This window comes from Artibeus jamaicensis, unplaced genomic scaffold (assembly GCF_021234435.1).
Source record: "Artibeus jamaicensis isolate MK-2021 breed Jamaican fruit bat unplaced genomic scaffold, CSHL_Jam_final contig_3188, whole genome shotgun sequence".
Classification (NCBI taxonomy): Eukaryota; Metazoa; Chordata; class Mammalia; order Chiroptera; family Phyllostomidae; genus Artibeus; species Artibeus jamaicensis.
This window is the reverse complement of record NW_026521745.1, coordinates 171,164-195,828: the sequence shown is the minus strand read 5'-3', so window position 1 is coordinate 195,828 and position 24,665 is coordinate 171,164. Positions and strand designations below refer to the sequence as shown.

Below are 24,665 nucleotides of genomic sequence, written 5' to 3'. Positions count from 1 at the left end.
CCCACAGAAGACCATTCTCCCACAGAGAACAATTAGGAAAGTTAGATAAAATACTAAATATATATATATTTTAAAGATTTCATTATTTTTAGAGAGAGGGGAAGGGAGGGAGAAAGAGAGGGAGAAACATCGATGCACAAGAGAAACACTGATTCGTTGCCTCTTGCATGCCCCCAACTAGGATTCTGGCCTGCAACAAAGGCATATGTCCTGATTGAGAATCGAATGGTGAACTTCTTGGTTTGTAGGACAATGCCCAACACACTGTCAGGGCCTAAAAATATTTTTCGAAAACATTGGAGAGCTACTGAGGCAACCAGGATTCGATGGCTAAACAAGATCCTAGGAAATGTTCCAACTGAATAAAATAAGCACAGCAAACTAAAAGGCTCAAAAACACTCTTAGAAAAGACCATAAGAGACATAGATAAACACCGGGAAATCTCATATAAACATACTGGAATTCCTGAAAGGGAAGAAAGACCAGTGGCTGAGAATTTTCCAAAACTGATGACAGAAAATAATTCTAGGAGTATTACAAAAAATCATCTGAAGTGGACCTAAATATAACTATCGTGTTGGCCAAAAAGTCTGTATGTTTTTTTTTTCTGTAATAAAGACATTTTTTTTCATTTTCACTGATAGCTTTACCGATATGGACATTTTCAGTATATTAGCAATCTCCCATGTGGTATAACTTTGATTGTTTGAAATGGATATTTTGAATATGTTGGCTATCTCTCATATGGTATAATGATGATTATTCTCAATTAATGTTTTGATTTGACTGCTATCAACTTCAACTGATCTACCCAACTTGGAGCATCGTCCCTTGAGACACCTCCAGCATGAAACTTTGCAAACCATTTTTGACACATTTAATCAGTCACAGCACCTTCTCCATATACTGCAGAAATCTTTTTTTGCATTTCAGTTGCATTTTTACCTGTCTTGAAATAATAAAGCATAATATGCTGAAGATGTTATGTATTTTCTTCCATCTTCAATATTAAAATGGCTACACAAAAATTCATTGATTTTGATGTTTTTTTAAAAAATGCACGCTGTATGTTGGCTGCCACAATACAATAAAACTAAATTGTTCTGAATAAAGTTAAAGACAACTAAGCACTACTAGAGCCATCTTATGAAAAACAAACAAACAAACAAACTTTTTGGCCAACCCAATACATTTTCAAGCCATGAGATATCAAAGTACACTTTTAACCACCTCGAGGTCTGAGATCATCATAACCAAACAGGACAGTTGGAATGGTCAGACACCTTGCATAAAAAATGAATGAGTTATCAACTTAGAAATTACTGAAAAATATCAGGGGGGAAAAAGTAGAGAAAGATGATGGATGCTCCCTCCCTCTGTTCCTGGCCTTCAAATGCATTTACTGAGTAGAAAATGCTTCGCCTTGTGGTTCCTCCTGCTCTTGGAGAGCACTGTGTCCATGCAAAGATCCTATCTGAGCTTTTAAAATGGCCATCAGCTATTGGTACTGAAAATACCTGACAAAGTCTGACATGAATGCTATTCAAGCATCAGACCTTAAAGTATCATACTAGATTCCATAAATCTTGGTTATAATATGAATAAATAATTCATCTTTTACATGTTTTTTGACTACTTTAAAAACTGTTGGGAGTTTCTAGGCCAGCAGTTTATAATTTCACAATGTAAAATTCTGGAAGGAAAAAAATCCAAACGTGCCCTTTCTTTTGAGATTCTCTTTCTGATTTACTTTACAAAACTGCCAAGAAACTCCTAAAATTTATACCTGAGGTGACTGCTATTGTATTACTCACCCATGGAAGTAGTCTCATTGACCCTCACTCAGACTCCATACTATTCATGGAAAAGGCACTATTTATGTAAGTTTATAAGCTGCATTTCACTTTGAATAAGAATTAAGATGTTTTCATCTTTACTTTTGGATTGCATTGCAAACGTATGGGCTAATTAAAAATATAAGGCACATGAAAAGGAATTAACACATAGCCATTAAATTCTGAAGTCATGTGAGAGAGAAAGAAAGCTGCTCCCTGGTATGTGACACCCATGTTGAAAACAAAACAGAAATTACATTCTTAAAACACAGGTAAACTGCCCTGGCTGGTGTGACTCAGTGGACTGAGTGCTGGCCTGCGAACTAAAGGGTCACTGGTTCAATTCGCAATCAGGGCACAAGCCTGGGTTTCAGGCCAGGTCCCCAGTAGGGGGCACTGGAGAGGCAACCACACAATGATATTTCTCTCCCTCTTTCTCCCTCTCTTCCCTTCTCTCTAAAAATAAATAAATGAAAAATTTAAAAAAGCAGGCAAAACTAATTGCTATTAAAATCATGAATTATGACAATACATTATTAAATCTTTCTAAAAAGACATTTAAAAATATTGAGAAAATTGGCAAATATTTTTTTTTTCTATTTTGTGACCTATAACAGTACTTCTTATAAAAACAAAACCTGTACGTGTCCTGACCTAGGATCGAAACCATGACATAGGTATGTGTCTTGATTGGGGATAGAACTCACAACCTTTTGGTGTATGGGATGATGCTCAAACTGACTGAGCCACCTTGAGCCAGGGCTATTCTGGTTTTGTCACAACTATGTCTCTCACCTGTTCCACCTCTACCTAAGATAGTAAGAAAGCTGTGGTAGCAGTGAGAGGTCCTGGAGGGTTCTGAAACTGTTGTCAAAGGGCTCTTTTAGGCTGATGCAATGTCAGTGAGTAAACCAACAACGTAAGACAGAGAAGAGGAAAGCTGCCAACGTGCAAATAGTGGATGGAAGGCTCAGGCTGCTCTTCCAACTCCTGGCCTTCCTTCTCCTACATATAATACTTAATTCTGAAAAAGCCTTACAGCTTCAGGCTACAGCTTGAAAACTTCCACGAGAAAGTTGATCTCTGGACTAGAATTTGATTTAGTAAGTTAGCAACCAAGCACATTTTACATGTATAGCATTTACATTTTAAGAAACAGGACAAACAGGTCAAAATTCAAAGTAATACCATACTAACGAAATTAATGTCCATACAGAAACCACTCAACTTCAGAACATTCAGAGGTAACATTACTTCAGATAGAAGTTTCCAAATACTATTGTTTTGATCAATTAACATATGAAATTTCATCTAATTTTAAAACTTACTTGGTTAAAGTCCTTCTGTCTCAAGAATGTAATTGCTTTGTTTATTTCCAGGTCATTTGCTAGCTCTATGTATTGAGAAGCTTTCACAACTTCCACACACCTACAATGTAAAGTGGAAAAAGGATTATTTTGTTTTAGTATATTTGTTTTGTTGGTGGGTTTTTTTACATGTGACTATTGAAAAAATTTTATAGTGCCCCTAATGTTCTGTAAGGCTAAGTAATTGATTTCTTCCAATAAAGGCATTAAGTTACTGAAGTCTTCAGTTCTAAACTAATTTCCCCAATTTTTCATTAGCCTGCTGTCACTTCTAATTATTTATGGTAGTGCATTTTAAATAAAATTTGATTAATACCTAGATTCTGATTTATGGATTTACTAAAACAATTTCAATTACTAACAGACAAAATTGTTTCTGTATTATTTGATCTTAAATACTCTGATGGACAGTCAATAAAAATTGCAGAATATATTTAATTTTTTGTGCAAACTTGAACAGAATATAGTATATCCATTTCCCAAAGCACATAGAACATCTATTTTTATCTGTATCAGGCACTGTGCTAATTCCTTTAAAGTCATTATCACATTTAATGCTCACAAAAACCCTGAAAGACAGGCACTGTCTCTAGGAAATGGGCCTAAGGCCTAAGGTAGAAAACTGTCAAGTAAAAATTTGAATCTGACTTTTTAATATATATTTTATTGATTATGCTATTACACTTGTTGCATTTTTTCTCCCCTTTATTCCCCTCCACCCTGTACCCTCCCCCCTCCCACCATCATACCTCGACCTTACTTCATGTCCATGGGTCACACATATAAGTTCCTTGGCTGCCCCATTTCCCATGCTGTTCTTAACCTCTTCCTGTCTATTTTGTACCTACCACTTATGCTTATTCCCTGTACCTTTTCCCCACTTCTCCCTCCTCCCCTTCCCCGCTGATAATCCTCCATGTGATCTCTATTTCTGTGAATCTGTTCCTGTTCTAGTTATTTTCTTAGGTTTTTTTTTTAGGTTCATTTGTTGATAGTTGTGAGTTTGTTGTCATTTAACAGTTCATATTTTTCATTTTCTTTTTCTTAGATAAGTGTGTTTAATATTTCATATAATAAGGGCTTTTAACTTGACCTTATCTGGGAGCACTTTATTTGCTCTTCCATTCTAAATGATAGCTTTGCTGGATAGAGTAATCTTGGATGTAGGGCCTTGCCTTTCATGACTTCAAATATTTCTTACCAGCATCTTTTTGCCTGCAAGGCTTCTTTTCAGATATCAGCTGACGGTCTGATGGGAACTCCTTTGTAGTTGACTGTCCCCTTATCTCTTGCTGCTTCTAGGATTCTCTCCTTCATTTTAATCTTGGCTAATGTAATTATGATGTGCCTTGGTGTGTGCTTCATAGATTCAATTTCTTTGGGACTCTCTGAGTTTCCTGGACTTCCTGGAAGTCTGTTTCCTTTGCCAGATTGGGGAAGTTTTCCTTCATTATTTGTTCAAATAAGTTTTCAGTTTCTTGCTCTTCCTCTTCTCCTTCTGGCACCCTTATGATTCAGATGTTGGAATGTCTAAAGTTGTCCTGGAGGTTCCTAAGCCTCTTCTCATTTTTTTTTAATTCTTGTTAATTCATTCTGTTCTGGTTGACTGTTTATGTCTTCCCTCTGCTCCAAAGTGTTGATTTGAGTCACTGTTGGTTCCCTGTACATTTTCCTTTATTTCACTTGGTATAGCCTTTACTTTTTCTCCATTTTGTGACCATACTGAACCATTTCTGTGAACATCCTGATCGCCAGTGTTTTGAACTCTGCAGCTGATAGGTTGGCTCTCTCTTCATTGCTTAGTTCTGTTTTTGGAGCTTTGATCTGATCTTTCATTTGGGCTATATTTCTTTGTCTTGGTGCACCTGTTCTGTTCTAAAGGCTAGAGCCTTAGCTATTCACCATGGCAGGGAAACCCTTGTGCCTGTATTGTGTTGATATATGTGAAGGAGGAGTAGGAGAGTGAACAATGCCATTTGCTCAGCTCTCAACCAGCTTTCAGTCACTTTCCCTGCTATCCACAATCAAATTGGATTCTTCTAATGCTGATTCCTGGGTGAGTGGATTTGTGTATGTTCTATGACATTGTGGTTCTCTCCAACAAACTCTCCTGTGAGGCTGGAAGTTTTTCCCACCACTGCAAGCTCCACAGGTTTTTACAGCTAGAAGTTTTGAAATGTTATTTTCCTGAGCTAGAACCCTGGGTTGCACAGTCTTTCTTGCTCCCTAGTTGTTCCTCCCGGTTTATCCACATGCAAATGTAGGACCACCAGCCACTGCCTTGCCCACAGTGTCCTCCAGCCAGGACCTTGCCATGCTTTTTCTCCACCTTTCCAAACAGTATGAATGAATGTTCATACTCCTTGGTTGTTGAACTTCCACACAGTTTTTTGGCAGTTCTGGTTGTTTTTTGTTTTTAAATTTATTGTTGTTGTCCTTCTTTTGGCTGTGAGAGGAGGCAAAGTTTATCTACTTGTGCCTCCATCTTGGCTGGAAATCTGAACCTAATTTTTACTGATACCAAAACCCATTGCACTAAGACCTATGCGTTTTAAAATTGAGGTCAGCTGAAACCAATTTAGGATTAATGAATTAACATAATTAATTTAAAATAAGAATCATGAGCCTTATCTTTTATTTATTTATATATAACATTTTATTAATTATGCTATTACAGTTGTCCTGATTTTTTCTCTTTTGCCCTCTTCCACCTAGCACTCCCTACTCCCTCAGGAAATCCTCCCACCATTGTTCATGTCCATAGGTCATGCCTATAAATTCTTTGGCTACTCTACTTCTTATATTGTACTTTCCATCCCCATGGTTATTTTATAACTACCATTTGTACTTCTTTAAAAAAATTTATATCTTGTATCTTTTAAAATATATATATTATTGATTATGCTATTAGTTGTCCCATTTTCCCCCCTTCATCCCCTCCACCCCCTCTCCCACCCATATCCCCCCCTTTAGTTCATGTCCATGTGTCATACTTGTAAGTTCTTTAGCTTCCACATTTCCCATACTATTCCTACCCCCTGTCTATTTTCTACCTACCATCTATGCTTATTCTCTGTACCTTTCCCTCTCTCTCCTCCTTCCACTCTCCTGTTGCTAATGCTCCATATGATCTCCATTTCTATGATTCTGTCCCTGTTCTAGTTGTTTGCTTAGTTTTTTATTTGTTTTAGGTGTGGTTGTTAATAATTGTGAGTTTGCTGTCAATTTACTGTACATGTTTTTTTAACTTCTTTTTCTTAGATAAGTCCCTTTAACATTTCATATAATAAGGGCTTGGTGATGATGAACTCCTTGAATTTGACCTTATCTGAGAAGCACTTTATCTGCCCTTCCATTCTAAATGAAAGCTTTGCTGGATAGAACAATTTTGGTTGTGGTCTTTGGATTTCATGACTTGGAATACTTCTTTCCAGCTCCTTCTTACCTGTAAGGTCCCTTTTGAGAAATCTGCTGACAGTCTGATGGGAACTCCTTTGTGGGTGACTGTCCCCTTATCTCTTGCTGCTTCTAGGATTCTCTCCTTTATTTTAATCTTGGCTAATGTAATGATGATGTGCCTTGGTGTGTTCCTTCTTGGGTCCAACTTCTTTGGGACTCTCTGAGCTTCCTGGACTTCCTGGAAGTCTATTTCCTTTGCCAGGATGGGGAAGTTCTTCTTTATTATTTATTCAGATAAGTTTTCCACTTGCTGCTCTTCCCCTTCACCCTCTGGTACCCCTATAATTTGGATGCTGGAATGTTTAAAGATATCCTGGAAGTTCCTAATGTAACAGGGTACAGCCAAGAGGGGGGCCCCAAACAGGGATTTGCAATGGGTCCAGAACTCAAGGTGTCCAGGAAATATTAGAAAGATATATAAGATGTGCTCACCCCTTCCCCCAACAGGTATCAGTTGCGGGGAAGAAACACATGGAGCAGGAACAAGGAGAGCTGTTTTGCATAGCAGTAGCTTTGCAGCTAACCTCTGACATGGTCATTTAACATATCTATAACCTTTAACTGGTTGCATAGATATGTTAAATAACTGTGACCATGCCTTGAGCCAGGGGGATGAAAGTGACTTCCACCTGAGATGTAACTGGGAGGCAACTCCCTGGTTACAGTGCCTGTGTGACAGCTTGGAGATGACTAGGTTCCAAGCCTGCCCAGACCCACTATGGCATCCCAGTAAGGCTGGAAGGATATGGGAGTGCTGGCAAGTGAAGCCAATTGTGGGAAGAGTCAGAAATGGGGCTTCAGAGGAGGACTGGTGCAGGGGTTTAAACGGAGGTATGGCGGCCATTAAGGGAGAGAACCACGCAGTTTTGCCAGAGTGCAGATCCCTGCAGCTTTGGTGGAGGGGAGAAACACATGGTCTTGGCAGAGTGGGGACCCTTTTGCAGCTTTACCAAGGAGAACCACACAGTTTTGCCAGAGTGGGAACCTTCGCAGCCAGGTGAGGGAAAATCACCATGTGGCTTTAGCAGAGAACCGCCACTTGGCTTTGGCAGAATGCAGATCCCCACAGCTTTGCAGAGGAGAACCATACTGCTTGATTCTGGCCAATGACACAGCTGATGGTGTCGGGAACCTGAATCTACTTCTTTTCCTGAGATACAGTATCCCAAATTAGGGCAGAGGGAGAAGGAAGGACTATGCACATCTGTGGGTACCCTAAAGGACTTTTGATGTTTTAATGAAGACATTAGGTCACTACTTTAAGTCTGTATATCTTTAAATAAACATTTCCTTTCCTTCTCACAAATCTCTGGCATTGAGAGATGTCTTTCCTCTGGCGGTGGACATGTGAACCTAGTGGGGGGTACTTTTGGTAACAGTATATTGTACCCACCTTGGTCCTGTGTTCTGTAACACTTGAGCCTCTCCTAATTTTTTTGAATTCTTGTTTCTTCCTTCTTTTCTGTTTGGTTGTTTCTTCTTTCTGGTCCACTCCATTGATCTAAGTCCCAGTTTCCTTCCCATCACTATTGGTTCCCTGTATATTTTTCTTTATTTCACTTAGGGTAGCCTTCACTTGGTCATCTAATTTGCAACCAAATTCAACCAATTCTGTGAGCATTCTAATCACCAGTGGTTTGAATAGTGCATCTGATAGGCTGTCTATCTCTTCATCGCATAGTTATATTTTTTCTGGAGCTTTCATCTGTTCTTTCGTTTGGGCCTTTTGTTATTGTTGTTTTGACGCACCTGTTACATAGTGAGGGTGGAGCCTTAGGTGTTCACCTGGGCGGGGCAACCCAGTCACTGGGTTGTGACGCTGTATGTGGGGCAGAAGTCTGACAGTGAACAATGGCGCCTGCTCCACTCTCTGACAGATTTCAGTCACTTCTCCTGCTTCCCCCAAGCAAATTGGGCCCTTCAGGTGCTGATTTCCGTGTGGGTGGGCTTGTGTATGTTATAGGACCCTGTGGGTCTCTCCAATGAACGCTCCTGTGAGGCTGAGAGTCTCTCTCAGCGTCTAACCCCCCCCATAGGTGTTTTCAATTGGTGTTTTAAGGCTTTATTTCCCTGTGCTGGGACCCTGTTTCCCTCCCCAGTTTCACCTGGTTTATCTGCACACGAATGTGGAATGCCCGGTTCTGCTGGCTGCCTTGAGTGCCACGCCCCTCCACAATCTGCTGCCTCACTGGGTACACCAGCTACTGCTTTGTGCGCCCAGGATCCACCAGCCACTGCTTTTTTTTTGCCAAAACCCCTTTCTGCCCTCCCGCCCAACTCTACCCCTCCTACCAATCTGGATGAATGTGCCTGCTTTAACTCCTTGGTTGTTGGACTTCCATACAGTTCAATTTTCTGTCAGTACTGGTTGTATTTTGTTTTTAAATTTTTGTTGTCCTTATTTTGGTTGTGTGAGGAGGCACAGTGTGTCTACCTATGCCTCCATCTTGGTCAAAAGTCCCATCTGTACTTCTTCATACCCTTACCTCATCACCATGCTCTCCCTCCCCCCTCCCACTTGGCAACCATCTGATGACTAACTTCTTTTCTTTTGCTGCTTTTAAGAGTCTCTTCCTTTAAACTTTGGCCTTATAATTATGATGTGTCTTGGAGTGGGCCTCTTTGCATCTATCATAATTGAGACTCTCTGTACTTCCAAGACTTGCATGTCCATTTCCTTCACCAAATTCGAGAAGTTTTCTTTCACTATTTTTTCAAATAGATTTCCAATTTCTTGCTCTTTCTATTCTCCTTTTGGCACCCCTATGATGTGAATGTTGGACCCCTTGAAGTTTTCCCTGGCTGTTTATACTGTCCTCACTTTTTTGGATTCTTTTTTTCTTGTTATTCTGCATGGTTGTTTTTTTGTTTCCTTATGTTCTAAATCATTGATTTGATTATTGGCTTCATCTACTCTATTGTTGTTTCCCTGTAAATTGTTCTTTATTTCAATTAGCGTACCCTTCATTTCAGACTGGGTCTTTTTAATGCTGCTGAGGTCCTCAGTTAATTCTGTCAGCATCCTTATAACCAGTGGTTTGAACTCTGCATCTGAGAGATTGTTTATCTCCATGTCATTGAGCTCTTTCTGGAGTGTTGATCAGTTCTTGCAATTGGGCCATGTTTGTCTCCTTATTTTTGCAGCCTCCCTGTGTTTGTGTCTATGCATTAGGTAGAGCTGTTTTGACTTCGTGTCTTGGTAGTGTGGCCTAATGTAGTAGGTGTCCTGCAGGTCCAGTGGCACAGCATCCCCTATCACCCAAGCTATGTTGAGGTGTGCCTTTTGTGTAGGCCAAGTACACCCTCCTCTTGTAGTCAAGACTTGATTATTGTTGACAGAACAATGGGAAGGATTTTTCCAGGCCAGTCACCTGCAAGGACTGGCTGTGACCACTGACCACCAAACTCCACCCTCCATGGAGGGTCAGCTGTGCAGGGGGAGGGTGGTGGTGCTCTGATGTGGTCTGTAGCTGTCCACTGGGTGTGCTAGCCCTGGGATTTCCTGGGTGGTGTAGGCCAAGGTCAGCCCCCACCTGTGTTTTGCCTGGGGCACATTGCCTCAGTTGTATAGCAATCTGAGATGGCTGCTACTTGTGATGGGATTGGAGATTCCCAAGTAAAGCCAAACTGTGAAACTAATCTGGCTGTGGCTAGGGCTCACTGAAGCCAGCTGCTGCTTGTTTGATAGGATTTAGGAGCCAATACCAGCCATTCTTATGGAAAAGTATCTTGGGTGGACCCGTAAGTTGGGTGGGGTAGAGCATTTGGGGATCTTCAAGGTGGGTCAAACAGTATTAGCCAGGTTGTTGGAGTCTCAGATATGGTACCAGATTATAGGCTCTGTAGGGGGAGGGTTTATCAGAGGGACAGTGAGCCCATTGTCCCTTTGTCTCTGCTTGCCTGGATGCCGGACACTTCAGTTTCTCATTGTATACCAATGGTGTCTTTCAAGCTGCTACCCTGGTGCTGGAGCTGAGAGAGAGTCTCAGTTGCAGAGTCCATGTATGGGTTCTTTAAGAGGAACTGCCTAGGGATCCAGCTGGGTGAAGACCCAGCTCAGTGCCTGCTGCGTTTTGCAGTCAGAAGATGTGGGGACTTTCTTCCTGGCACTGGAATCCTGGGCTGGGGGCCTTGGTGTGCTTTTGGGACTCCTCGCTCCCAAAATATCCCTCCTGGATTGTTATCCTCGTGGGTGTCAGATCAGCCCATTCTGCATCTGTGCCCCTCCTACCAGCCTGGGTGGATGTGGATTCTTTAATTTTGTGGTTGTCAGACTCCCATTCAGTTTGATTTTGGTTGTTCCTGAGTGATGGTTTTTCTATATTTTAGTTGTAATTTTGATGTGGTTGTATGAAGACGTGAGCCCCATCTGCCTACACTGCCATCTTGACTGGGAGTCCCTCATTTTATTTTCTAAGGTTAAAAAAATTATTTTTTGAGAGAGGGGAAGGGAGGGAGAAAGAAAGGGAGAGAACCATTGATGTTTGAGAGAAATACTGATTAGTTGCCTCCTGCACACTCCCAACTGGGGACCTAGTCTGCAACCCAGGCATGAGCCCTGACCAGGAACTGAACTGGCAACCTTTTGTTTTCAGGATGACAAACCCATTGAGCCATACCAGTCAGGACTCATGGGCCTTATTTAAAAAAAAAGAATAGAAAAACTATCAATGGGCATTATACACAATAAGGATGAGGATTATTTATTTCATGAAACTGTAAATTTTAGTAAACAATGGAAAAATATTTTTTACTGAGTGTCCAGTTAAAAATATGTTTCAGAACCACTGTCCTAGACCAGTTGTTTAAAACTATTAAAGCAGAAGATAGTTTCTTTCGAGCAAAATCTTTTATCTTTAACTTTGATTTATAAAAGAGACACTATACTTTAAGTGGGGAGAGATGACTTGAAACCTTGCCTGCTCAGTGCCCCTGTCGATGACCCTCTGTCCGAAATTAACCTGAAGACATGGCTAATGAACCTTCAAGAGCTTCAAGAAAATAATTTGGAAACCACTGATTCAGGTATGTACTCTGTAAACATTTACTGTCTACTGTACATCAGACATTATGTTAATAATTTTTGGTACAGGGATATAAGGATATATAAGATACGGATCATGTCCTTATGAGGGAAGCAGGCCAATGAGTTATATTCTATGTGAGAATTCTTGTAAAGAATAAAAGAATACAGGGGTGGAGACTTGAAACCACACTGGAGAAAGGAATCCCAGAGATATCTGAACTCACTTAGAAGAACAAGTAAGGACTGACTTGACAAAAATGATGGAAAGGGCATTCCAGGACAGGGAGATAGCAAATGTGTGAAGGACAGAAAAGCAGGAACTATTTAAGACATGGATTCATCCACTGTGGTGCTGCTAATAAACCAAGGGCCTCAAAGATAAATGCATCATGCTCTCGTGCCTATCCTTCTCAAATGGGTTTCTGCAGCCCTACAGAAAATTGGTCATTTTCCCTCAGTTTTCTTAAAGATTGTACATAGTTCTCATTGTTCTGGATGAAGAGGATACCTCAGAACCTTAGGGCTTAACTATCACGAGGACTCCATGGGAGAAGAGCTGCCAGAATTTGCATCTTTGAGAATACTCTTCTCTCTACTTAGAATGTCCTTCCCATCACCCCTTTTATCCTTACTAACCTTTTACTTTCAAAAAGTTTCATGTGCCTCCTAAACATCTGTCTGTGTCACCCCAGACCAGCCCCATGAACATAGGCACCTGGTGTACCAAGTGCCATAACAACCTCTGCAGACCTAACTTCCAGGCCATCCCCTGAGGCCCCAGACTCCAGGCTTGCTCTGGGACCAGGCTGGCCTGTATGGCCCTAGCCTCCAGGTAGTCTCCTGACCTATCCTAGTACCAGACCAGCCTCTGTGTACCTAGATGCTGAACCCATCCCAGGGGTCCCTAGTGCCTGATTTGCCCTTGAAGATCTAAATCCAGGTCTGCCCACACAGACTGAGGTCCCAGCCCCATCACCACAGATTCAAGCAAAAGTCTATCCAATGAACCCAGGCTTGAGGTCCACTCCCACACCCAGGCACCAGGCTGGTCACTATGTACCCAAGCACTAGGCCTGCCAACCTGATAACTCAGGGAACAGACCTGCCCAGCCAAGTACTCCAGCAGCAAGCCTCCCCCAAAACACTACCAATGGTACACCCAGAATCTCTGGATAGGCTGATTGTTAAGAGACTTTGCCCAACAGAGACAATCTTCAAAGACTGGAATAGGTACCCAGTTTCCCAAATGTACAGAACCAACACAGGGACACAGTATCATAAATAATCAGTGAAATATATCGCCACCAAAAGAAACTAATGACAGTCCAATGAGTAACCATCAAAAATGGGAACCTATGAATTTCCTGACAAAGAATTCAAAATAATTCTTTTACAGAAATCTGATGGATTACAAGAACACAGAAAACTAAATGAAATTAAGAACACAGTGAATGAATAAATAAATAGAGAAGTTTAACAAAGACCTAGAAACCATTAAAAAACACAGGCCTGGCTGGGTGGCTTAGCTGGTTGAAGCATCATCTAATATACCAAAAATGTTGTGGGTTTGATCCCCAGTCAGAACACATACCTAGATTGTGGGTTCAATCCCCAGTTGGGGCATATACGGGAGGCAACTGATGGATGTTTCTCTCTTACATTGATGTTTTTCTTTTTTCTCTCTCCCCTTCCTCTCTCTCTAAAATCAATAAAACATATCCTCAGATGAGGACAAAAAGAAACAGAAATCCTAGTGTTGAAGAATATAATGACTGAAGAACTCATAAAAAGCTTCAACAAGAGACTCAAGCAAGAAGAGAAAGAGTTAATGAACTGGAATACAAGTCATTTGAAATCTTCAGTCAGAGGAACAAAATAAGAGATTGAATAAGAGTAAAAAAGCTTATATAAATTATGGGATATCAGAAAATAATCTATGTAGTATTTGAATCCCAGAACAAAAAAGAGAAGAAGAAGGGGCAGAAAGCTTATTTAAAGAAATAATGGGGCAGCCGCAAAGCAGTAACCACGTGTAAGTGCATCTCCATTCATGTTGGGCAGGCTGGTGTCCAGATCAGCAATGCCTGCTGGGAGTTCTACTGCCTAGAACATGGCATTCAGCCTGATGGCCAGATGCCAGTGACAAGACCATTGTTGGGGGAGACGACTGCTTCAACACCTTCTTCAGTGAGACAGGCGCTGGCAAGCATGTGCCCAGGGCAGTATTTGTAGATCTGGAACCCATAGTCATTGTTGAAGTTTGCACTGGTACCTGCTGCCAGTTCTTCCACCCTGAGCAGCTTATCACAGGGAAGGAAGATGCTGCCAATAACTAGGCCTGTGGGCACTACACCATTGGCAAGGAGATCACTGACCCCATCCTGGACTGAATTTGGAAACTGGGTGACCAGTGCACAGGTCTTTAGGGCTTCTTGGTTTTCCACAGATTTGGTGGGGAAACTGGTTCCGGGTTTACCTCCCTGCTGATGGAGCATCTCTCTGTCGATTATGGCAAGAAGTCCAAGCTGGAGTTCTCCATTCACCCAGCCCCCCAGGTTTCCACAGCTGTGGTGGAGTCCTACAACTCCATCCTCACCTCCCACACCACCCTGGAGCACTCTGATTGTGCCTTCATGGTTGACAATGAGGCCATCTATGATATATCGTAGAAACCTCAATATCAAATGCCCAACCTACACTAACCTGAATAGGTTGATAGGTCAGATTGTGTCCTCCATCACAGCTTCCCTCAGGTTTGAGGGAGCCCTGAATGTCGATCTGACCAAATTCCAGACCAGCCTGGTGCCCTATCCACACGTCCACTTCCCTCTGGCCACATACGCCCCTGTCATCTCTGCTGAGGAAGCCTATCATGAACAGCTTTCTGTAGCAGAGATCACCAATGCATGCTTTGAGCCAGCAAACCAGATGGTGAAATGTGACCCTTGCCACGGTAAATACATGGCTTGCTGCCTATTGTACCGTGGTGACGTGGTTCCCAAAGATCTCAATTGTCATCACTGACATCAAGACCAAGCATACCATCCAGTTTGTGGACTGATGCCCCACTGTCTTCAAAGTTGACATTAATTACCAGCCTCCCACTGTGGTGCCTGGTGGAGACCTGGCCAAAGTACAGCGAGCTTTGTGCGTGCTGAGCAGCACCACAGCTATTGCTGAGGCCTGGGCTTGCCTGGACCACAAGTTTGACCTGATGTACGCCATGCGTGCCTTTGTCCACTGGTATGTGGATGAGGGCATGGAGGAAGGAGAGTTTTCTGAGGCCCGTGAGGACATGGCTGCCCTAGAGAAGGATTATGAGGAGGTCGGTGTGGATTCTGTTGAAGGAGAGGGTGAGAAAGAAGGAGAGGAATACTAAAGTTAAAATGTCCCAACAGTGCTGCTTTAATAGGGAAGCTTATTCTGTTTTAAACATTGAAAAGTTGTGGTATGATCAGTTAATTTGTATGTAGCAGTGTATACTCATATACAATTACTGGTCTATAGTTTAAAACATAATGTGTCGTTACAGACCCAACCAGTTCATTTCTCTGATGGGTTTGAATAAAGTATTCCCTGTCTTAAATGAGAAAGACTTATAGCCAAATAAACAAAAGCAGAAGGAACTCATCATCACTAGACCTATCGATACAAGGAATGCCGAAAGAAGTTCTTCAAAATAAATCAAGAGATGCTAATAGTAACATGCAAACATAAGACATATAAAACAGACTCCTGGCCAAAATGGAGGCGTAGGTGAAAACGCTGTGCCTCCTCGCACAACCAAGTTTAAAGACAACAAAGTTTTAGCAGCCAAAACACAGAAAATTGAACTATATGGAAGTCCGACAACAACGAACTGTTCAGCCAGACTGGTAAGAGGGGCAGAGTCAGTGGCTGTCTGGAGCAGGGTCAGGGTGGGGCAGGAAAGATCGGCTGGACTGACCCAGGAGTGCAGGCGGCAGTTGGCAGATCCCAGATGTGGAGTGGCAATGGGCTGACCCTATGAGGGTGCAAGGCAGCTGGCTGACTGTAGTCACACATTCGCGCGCAGATAAACGAAGCAAAGGAGTGAGCAGTGAGACAGATCACTCAGGCTAGGGCCCCAGCGATGGGAATTAGAGCCTGAAAGCACCAACTGGAAAGACTTTTGGGGTTGAGGTGCCAGGAGAAGCTCCCAGGCTTACAGAGTTTGTTGGAGAGACCCACAGGGTCCTGGAGGGTACACAGGCCCACACACGCAAGAGCCGGCACCAGGGGGGCCAGGTTTGCTTGTGGGAAGCAGCAGAGGGGACAGAAATCTGAGAGGGAGCAGAACAAACACCACTGCCCCTCTCTAACCCCACCCCCCACATACAGCATCATAACCCAGCCACCTGGGTTGCCCTGCCTTGGTGAACCCTTAAGGCTCTGCCCCTCATATATAACAGGCAAGACAAGACAAAAAAATTATGGCTCAAGAACAGTTCAAAGCCCCAGAGCCAATAATTCTAAGTGACCAAGAGATAGCCAACCTATCAGATGCACAGTTCAAAACACTGGTGATCAGGACCCTCACAGAACTCATTGATTTTAGTCACAAATTAGAGGAACAAATGAAGGCTAAACTAATTGAAATGAAGGGAAATGCACAGAAAACCAATAGTGATGGAAAGGAAACTGGGACTCAAATCAATGGAGTGGACCAGAAGGAAGAAAAAAATAACCAAACAAAAAAGAATGAAGAAACAAGAATTCAAAAAAAATGAGGAGAGGCTTAGGAACCTCCAGGACACCTTTAAACATTCCAACATCCAAATTATAGGGGTACCAGAAGGGGAAGAGGAACAGCCACAAGTGGAAAACTTATTTGAACAAATAATAAACGAGAACTTCCCTAATCTGGCAAAGGCAATAAATAGACTTCCAGGAAATCAAGGAAGTTCAGAGAGTCCCAAAGAAGTTGGACCCAAGAAGGAACACACCAAGGCACATCATCATTACATTAGCCAAGATTAAAATGAAGGAGAGAATCCTAGAAGCAGCAAGAGATAAAGGGACAGTCACCTACAAAGGAGTTCCCATCAGACTGTCAGCTGATTTCTCAAAAGAGACTTTACAGGCAAAAAGCTGGAAAGAAGTATTCCAAGTCATGAAATCCAAAGACCTACATCCAAGATCACTCTATCCAGCAAAACTTTCATTTAGAATGGAAGAGCAGATAAAGTGCTTTTCAGATAAGATCAAATTCAAGGAGTTCATCATCACCAAGCTCTTATGATATGAAATGTTAAAGGAATTTATCTAAGAAAAAGAAGTTTAAAAAATATGAACAGTGAAAGGACAGCAAACTCACAGTTATTAACAACAACACCTAAAACAAAAGCAAACTAAGACAGCTAGATCAGAAGTGGAACCACAGAAATGGAGATCACATGGAGGGTTAGCAACAGGGGAGTGGGAGGAGAAGCGGGGAGAAGGTACAGAGAATAAGTAGCATAGACAGTAGGTAGAAAATAGACAGGGGGAGGGCAAGAATAGTATGGGAAATATAGAATCTAAAGAACTTGAGACATGTGTTCATGAACTAAAGGGGGGAGAATGGTGGGGGAGGGGTGTGCAGGGTGGAGAGGAATGAAAGGGGGGAAACAGGACAACTGTAATGGCATAATTAATATGATATATTAAAAAATATATAAAGCATACTGGAGAAGAACTATATAACAAAATTCAGAATACTTTAATGTGATACAGTGGTGTGTTAATCACTTGTCTAGTATAAAAGTTATAAGACAAAAGTATTAAAAATAAGTATAATTATAATTGTCAGTGATTACATAATATAAAAAGAGGTAAATGTAACATAAAAAACCAAAATCATGGGGGGGAGTATAAATGGGTAGACTTTTTATATGCAATTGAAGTTAAGTTGCTATTAGCTAAACACAGACTGTTTCTGTAAGATGTTTTATGTAAGCAGAAACCTACAGTAGATACTCAAAAGAGGGAAGGGAATGAAACCATGCCACCACATAAAATCATCAGTTCACAAAGACAGCAAAAGAGAAAGGCAGAAGAAGGAATAAGGCAACTACAAAAGAGACAGAATACAATAAGATAACATTAGTACCTATAAATAATTACTAATTAACCTATCAATATATTTTAAATATTTTATCTATTTTTAGAGAGAAGGGAAGGGAAGGAGAAACAGAGGGAGAGAAATACCAATGTGTGGTTGCCTCTCCAGTGCCCCCTGCTGGGGACCTGGTCCACAATCCAGGCATGTGCCCTGACTGGAAATCAAATCTGCAAGCCTTTGGTTCACAGGGCACTCAATCCACTGAGCTACACCTGCCAGGGCAACCTATGAATATTACTATCAAAAATTACTTTAAATGTAAATGGATTAAATTATCCAATCAAAAAATATAGAGTGTCTGAATGAATTCTTAAAAAGTCCTAACTATATCATACCTAAAAGAGACTCACTTCAGATTTAAGAACACGCATAGCTTCAAAGTGAAGGGAAGGAAAAAGATATTCCATGTATAAGAGAAAATCACAAAGTAACTATACTTATATCAGACAAAATAGACTTTAAGTCAAAAACTTCAGCAAAATATAAAGAAGGTCATTATTTAACAACAAAAAGATCTACTCATCACTAGAGAATAAAACAAACAAGCAAACAGAATAAAAACAAAGACACTGAAATAGAGAACAAGTGGGCAGCGACCAGAGGGGAGAGGGAAGGGAACTTAAGGGGAAAAAGGGGGAGGGATTTTGAGGAACAAGTATGAAAGACACAGAGATGAGGACGGGGGGGGGGAATGGGAGGGAGGGGGGAGACTGGGCGGGGGGGGGGATGGGAGAAATAGATAAAAAAAATGTACTTGAAAAGTAACTAAATAAAATTTAATATTAAAAAAAAGAAGATATAACAGTCATAAATATGTTTTTACTATCACAGCACCAGAATATATTAAGCAAATACAGATCTACAGGGAGAAATAGACAACCATACAATAATATATTATAGGGAATTCATAATATATACTGTTTTCAATAATGGATCAATTATCCAAACAGAAAATCAACAAGGAAACACTGGAGTTGAACAGAGTTGCTCTTAGATCACAGTGACCTAACAGACATATACAGAATATTTTATCCAACAGCAGTAGAATACACATTCTTCTCAAGTGAACATGCAACATTCTCCAGGATAAATCATGTGTTGCCACAAAACAAACTTAGCAAATGGCAGGGTATAAATGGGTAGACTTTAGCAAATGGTATGGAACTATGAATTAATAGCAAAAGGGAAACTAAAAAGTTGACAAATATATGGAAATTAAAAATCACATCCCAGGGCTAAACTCAGTCTAGAGATAGCTCACACAGAGAAGAATGGCAGGTGAGTGGCTTGTGATGCTGACTGGTGATGACCATCTAATGCCTGAGACACAGTAAAGATGGAATTGACACCCCCCCGCCCAAATCATATCCCTGAATAATGAATGGGTCAAAGAGGACATTAAAATTTTTTTTAATCCTAAAACACATAAAATGAAAATAAAACATACCAAAACTTACAGGATGCAGCAAAGGCAGTTCCAAAGGGGAAGCTGATAGCAATAAATACCTACATTCAATCATTAAAGAAACCTATATAACATTACACCTCAAGGAACTAAAACAGAAAACAAAACAAAACAATATACTAAGCCCAAAGTTAGCAGAAAGAAATAACAAAGAAAAATACCACAAAAACCAGAGAAGATAAATGAAACAAACTAGAAAAACAATAGAAAAGATCAATTAAAATAAGCTAGTTTTTTTTTAATAAAGATAGATACATTTTTAGGTAAATTACCTGGGTAAAACAAAAAGATTGGACTCAAATAAATAAAATCAGAAATGAAAACCATCAACCTTCCAGGGGAAAAAAGGGAAAAAGCTCCTTGGCATTGGTTTTGGCAATGACTTTTTGGATATGATACCTACAAAAGGGACCAAACAAAAAGTAAACAAGTGGGACTATATCAAGGTAAAAAGCTTCTGCACAGCAAAGGAGAATATCAACAAAGTGACAAGATAACCAACAAGATAAGAGAAAAATTTGCAAATCATATTAGATAAAATTTTAAGCCAATAGAAGTACACATTATGAAAAGAAAATATCATACCCATCCAGTTACAGTGAACTTCTCTTACCAATCATATCCTACAGCAAAAGATGTTTCAATTACAGGAGCAATGAGCTTTGCAGCTGTCATGATGTATTTTTCTGCCATGGCTTTTCTATGTCAAACAAACAAACAAAAAATTATAAAGAAACATGCTATAAATTAAAAAAAAATTAAGTGTTGCCCTGCTTAGTGTGGTTCAGTTGGTTGGAGCACTGTTCTATACACTGAGAGGCTGTGGGTTCAATTACTGGTCAGAGCACATAACCAGGTTGTGGGCTCATTCCCTGGTCTGGGAATATATAGTAAAGTAACCAATACATGTTCTTCACATCGGTATTTCAAAATCAATCTCTCTTTCTCTCTTTCTCTCCCTTCTTCCCACCCCCTTGCTTCTCACTCCCTCTCTAAAAGCAACGAGGAAATATCTTGGGTGAGGATTTTTAAAAAATTTAAGTGTGAATATTATCTATCAAAGTTAACATACAGTGAAGCCTACTGAATGGTGGACAGCTGTACTAGAAATCTCTAAGTCAGGTTGAATATCATGACTAGGAAATGGAAGCCATGATTGCCTTCTGAGTCAACAGTTCAGTTCTAGTTTGATTCATGTCAACAAATTAAAGGAAGAAAGAGGCACTAGAGAGAAAAAAGGCTCTGCAGCTGACATTACATAACCTGCACTGTCTGTGACATGATAGGAAATGGCCATTAAAGTGTATAGATTTGTCTCATCTATGCCTTTTATTCATATACGTAGAATCACAGAATATTGGTCTTTTGTGACTGGCTTCTTTGATTGATATTTATCGTAATGTTTTATGGTTTATGTATATTGTAGCACACATCAGTATTTCATTCTTTCTTATGGCTAACTAGTATTCTATTGTACAGATAGACCATATATCAGGTATCCATCAGTTGTGAACACTTGGGCTGTTTCCACTTTTTACTTGTCATGAATAATGATGCCACAAACATTTTTGTATAATTATTGTGTGGACATATGCTCTAATTTCCTTTAGGTATACACCTAGGAGAGAAATTGCTGGTTTAATATTTTGAGGAATTTCCATACTGTTTTCCAAAGTGGCTGTACCATTTTACACTCCTAAATCAATACATAAGATTTCATCTTCTCTACATCCTCATCAGTACTTGTTATTACATCTGTCTTTTTTATTACAGTCACACTAGTGGGTGTGAAGTGGTATCTCATGGGGTTGAGTTGCATTTCCCTAGTGAGCACAGAAGTTAAGTATCTTGTATTGTGCTTATTAGGCATTTGCATATCTATTCTGAAGAAATGTCTATTCAGATCCTTTGTATATTTTTACTGGGTTTGGGCTTTTAAGTATTGAATTGGAAGAGTTGTTCGTATGTTATAGAAATAAGTCCCTTCTTGGATACATGGCTTGCAAACATTGTCTCCCATTCTGTACTGTTTTTTTTTACTTTTTTTATGATATCCTTTAAAGAACAAAAGTTTTTTAACTTTGATGAAGTCCATTACATGTATTTTTTCCTTTTCTTATGCTTTTGGTATCAAATCTAAGAAGCCATTGCCTAACACAAGGTCAATAATATTTACTTCTATGTTTTGCCCCCAAGAATTGTATAGATCTAGCCCTAACATTTAAGTCCACAATCCATTCTGAAGTAATTTTTGTATTTGGTGTGAGAGAGATCCAGCTTCATTCTTTTGCATGAAGATATCTATTGTCCCAACATGATTTGTTGAAAAAGCAATCTTTTCCCCCATGGAATTGTATTGGTACCTTTAGACTATAAATGTAAGACTTTATTTCTGAATTCTCAATTCCGTTCCAATGATTTGTATGTCTATCTTTATGCTATTAGATTAAGTACTACCACACTGTCTTGCTTGCTGTAGATTTAGTTTTTTATAGTTTGAGCCCTCCAACTTTGTCTTCCTTTACAATATTCTTTTGGCTATTCTGAATCCCCTTATATTTCCATGTAAATTCTAGAATCGACTTACCACTTTCTTTAAAAATACTAATGGCCTGGCTGGTATGGCTCAGTGGACTGAGTGCTGGCCTTCAAACCAAAGGGCCACAGCTCAATTCCCAGTCAGGGTACATGTCTGGATTGCAGGCCAAGTCCCCAGTAGGGGGGCGAGTGAGAGGCAACCACACATTAATGTTTCTCTTGATGTTTCTCTCCTTTTTTCTCTTCCTTCCCTTCTCTATAAAAGTAAATAAATAAAATCTTTTAAAAAATACTGATGGGATTATGATAGTGATTACATCGAGTCTATCAAGTAATTTAGGGAGCACTGCCATTTAGTAACATTATGTGCCTATCCATTAACATGTGATGTCATTCCATTTATGTAAAACTTCTTTAAAAAATGTCTTATAGTCTTTAGAGCATAAGTTTTGCATTTCATTAGTTATATTTATTCCCAATTACTTTATACTATTATAAATATAATCGTTACTTTCATTTTCATATAGTTCATTGGTGTAGTATATTTCTATAGTATAATATTGACTTCTGTGTATTGATATTTTACTCTGCAACCTTGCTGAACTCATTTATTAGTGCTAATCATTTTTTAGTAGATTCTAAAATTTTATGTTGGATATTCTGTATTCAAGATCATGTGATCTGTAAACAGAGGTAGTTTCATTTCTTCCTTTCCAATATGGATGCATCTTACTCTGTTTTCTTGCCTAATTTCCATAGCTAGAATATCCAGCACATGTTGAACAGACTGGGTGAGAGTAGGTACCCTTCTCTTGATCCTAATCTGAGGCAGAAAGTATTTAGTCTTTCACCATTAAGTGTGAGGTCAAACTGTCTGTCACAGACTGGGGAACTTTCTTTATACTCAGCTTTTAAGAACTTTATTTGTTTAACATGAAAACATTTTGAATTTTGTCCAAGATTTTTTTGTTTATACTGACATGATCATGCTGTTTATGTCCTTCATTCTATTAATATCCTGTATTGTATTCACTAATTTTTAGGTGGTAAACCAATCTTGTATTCCTAGAATAAATTCTCCTTGGTTATGGTACATAATCTCCTTTATATTTGATGGTATTTTGGTTCACTAGTATTTCTTAAAGATTTTTGCATCTCTACTCATAAGATATTGGTCTATAGTTTTTCTCTGCCCTCCTTTTGGGTACAGTTTTATTTTGATATCAGGGTAACATTGGCTTTATAAAATAAACAATTTTTTTTTCTGGAAGAGATTGTACAGAAATGATGTGAATTCTTCTTTAAACATTTTCTAGTAAAACATTTTGTGCCTGGAGCTTTCTTTCTTGGGAGATTTAAATTATAAATTCAATTTCCCTAACATGTAGATCATCTGAAGAGCCTTAAATGCTCTATTTCATATAAGGTGAGTTGTGGTAGCTTTCTTTTTCAACAAAGTGGTCTATTTAGTCTAAGTTATCAAATTTATGTATATAGGGATGTTTTTAGTATCCCCTTCTTATCCTTTTGATGTCTACAGGGTCAGCAGTGACAGCCCATTTTGTTCTTGATATTGGTAATTTGTGTCTTCCCTTTTTTTGTCAGTTGTGTTAGAAGTATTTCATTGATGTTATCTATTGTTTCTATCTCCAATGTCAACGATTCCTGTTCTTTATTACTTCTTTCCTTCGCTTCCTTTCTGTGGATTTTTTTCTTCTTTTTCTAGGTTCTTCAGCTGGGAGATTAGGTTACTGATTTAAGACTTTTCCACTGTCATTGTAATCACACTTCCCTTACATGTTGTTATTCTAAGCCTCATTTCAAGACATGGGCTTAAATTTTCAGAAGTTTAATCATGATATAGCTTGACATTATTTCCTTGGGTGTGTTCTCTTTGTAATTCACTTAGTTTCTTATGTTGTAAATACTTTTTCTTGCCAAGTTTGGGGAGTTACCAGCCATTTTTTCTTTAGCCCAATCTCTTTTTCCTATCCTTCCCAGACACAGATTACACAAATGTTGGATCTTATGTTAAAGTCCCAGAAGTCCCTGAGACTTAATTTTTTTTTTTGGTCCATTTTCCCTCTGTTGTTCAGATTGGGTAATTTCCAACTTCTATCTCCTAGTTCACTGAATATTTCCTTTCTCCCCTTCATTCTCCTGTTGAGACCATCCACTGAGCTTTCCATTTTGGTTTTTGTCATTTTTAGTTGTAAAATTTCCATTTGGCTCTTCTTTATCACTTCTACTTCTTTGTTGAAACTATTGCTTTTCTAAGGGTTTCTATTTTTAATGTATTTTAAGCATGTTCATAATTGCTTCTTGAAGTTTTATTTATTTTTATTTTATTTATTTTTCAAAAGATTTTATTTATTTATCTTTAGAGGGGAAGGGAAGGAGAAAGGGAGAGAAATACCAATGTATGGTTGCCTCTTGTGCACCTCCTGCTGGGAACTTGTCTGCAGTCCAGGCATATGCCCTGACTGGGAATCAAACCTCGATCTTCTGGTTCACAGGCCCGCTCTCCACTGAGCTACACCAGCCAGAGCTTGAAGCTTTAAATTTTTTTAAAAAAGATTTTATTTATTTATTTTTAAACAGAGAATGGAGGGAGAAGCAAGGAAGAGAAACATCATTGTGTGGTTGCCTCTCATATGCCCCACACTGGGGACCTGGCCGGCAACCCCAGGCATGTGCCCTGGCTGGGAATCGAACCCTTTGGTTTGCAGGCTGGCATTCAATCCACTGAGCCACACCAGTCAGGCTTGAAGCTTTTTAAAAAACACATTTGCTTTAAAGATAATTCTAACACCTCTGTCATCTCAGTGTAGGCATTTATTGATTGCCTTTTTT

General features: G+C 39.7%; 1 protein-coding gene and 1 pseudogene across 3 annotated transcripts in view; one reads left to right on the top strand and one right to left on the bottom strand.

Moving 5' to 3' along the window:
- IFT88 (intraflagellar transport 88) overlaps positions 1-24,665 on the bottom strand; it is a 187,376-nt gene that overhangs the window by 98,787 nt on the left and 63,924 nt on the right. For all 3 annotated transcript variants that reach the window (XM_037157650.2, XM_053663493.1, XM_053663492.1), the window contains 2 exons: positions 19,888-19,974; positions 3,165-3,264 (listed from right to left, as the gene is read on the bottom strand). In XM_037157650.2, the coding sequence (XP_037013545.1) occupies positions 3,165-3,264; positions 19,888-19,974 (187 nt within the window). The remainder of the gene's footprint in view (positions 1-3,164; positions 3,265-19,887; positions 19,975-24,665) is intronic.
- Positions 7,496-15,073, top strand: LOC119058456 (tubulin alpha-1A chain-like; annotated as a pseudogene).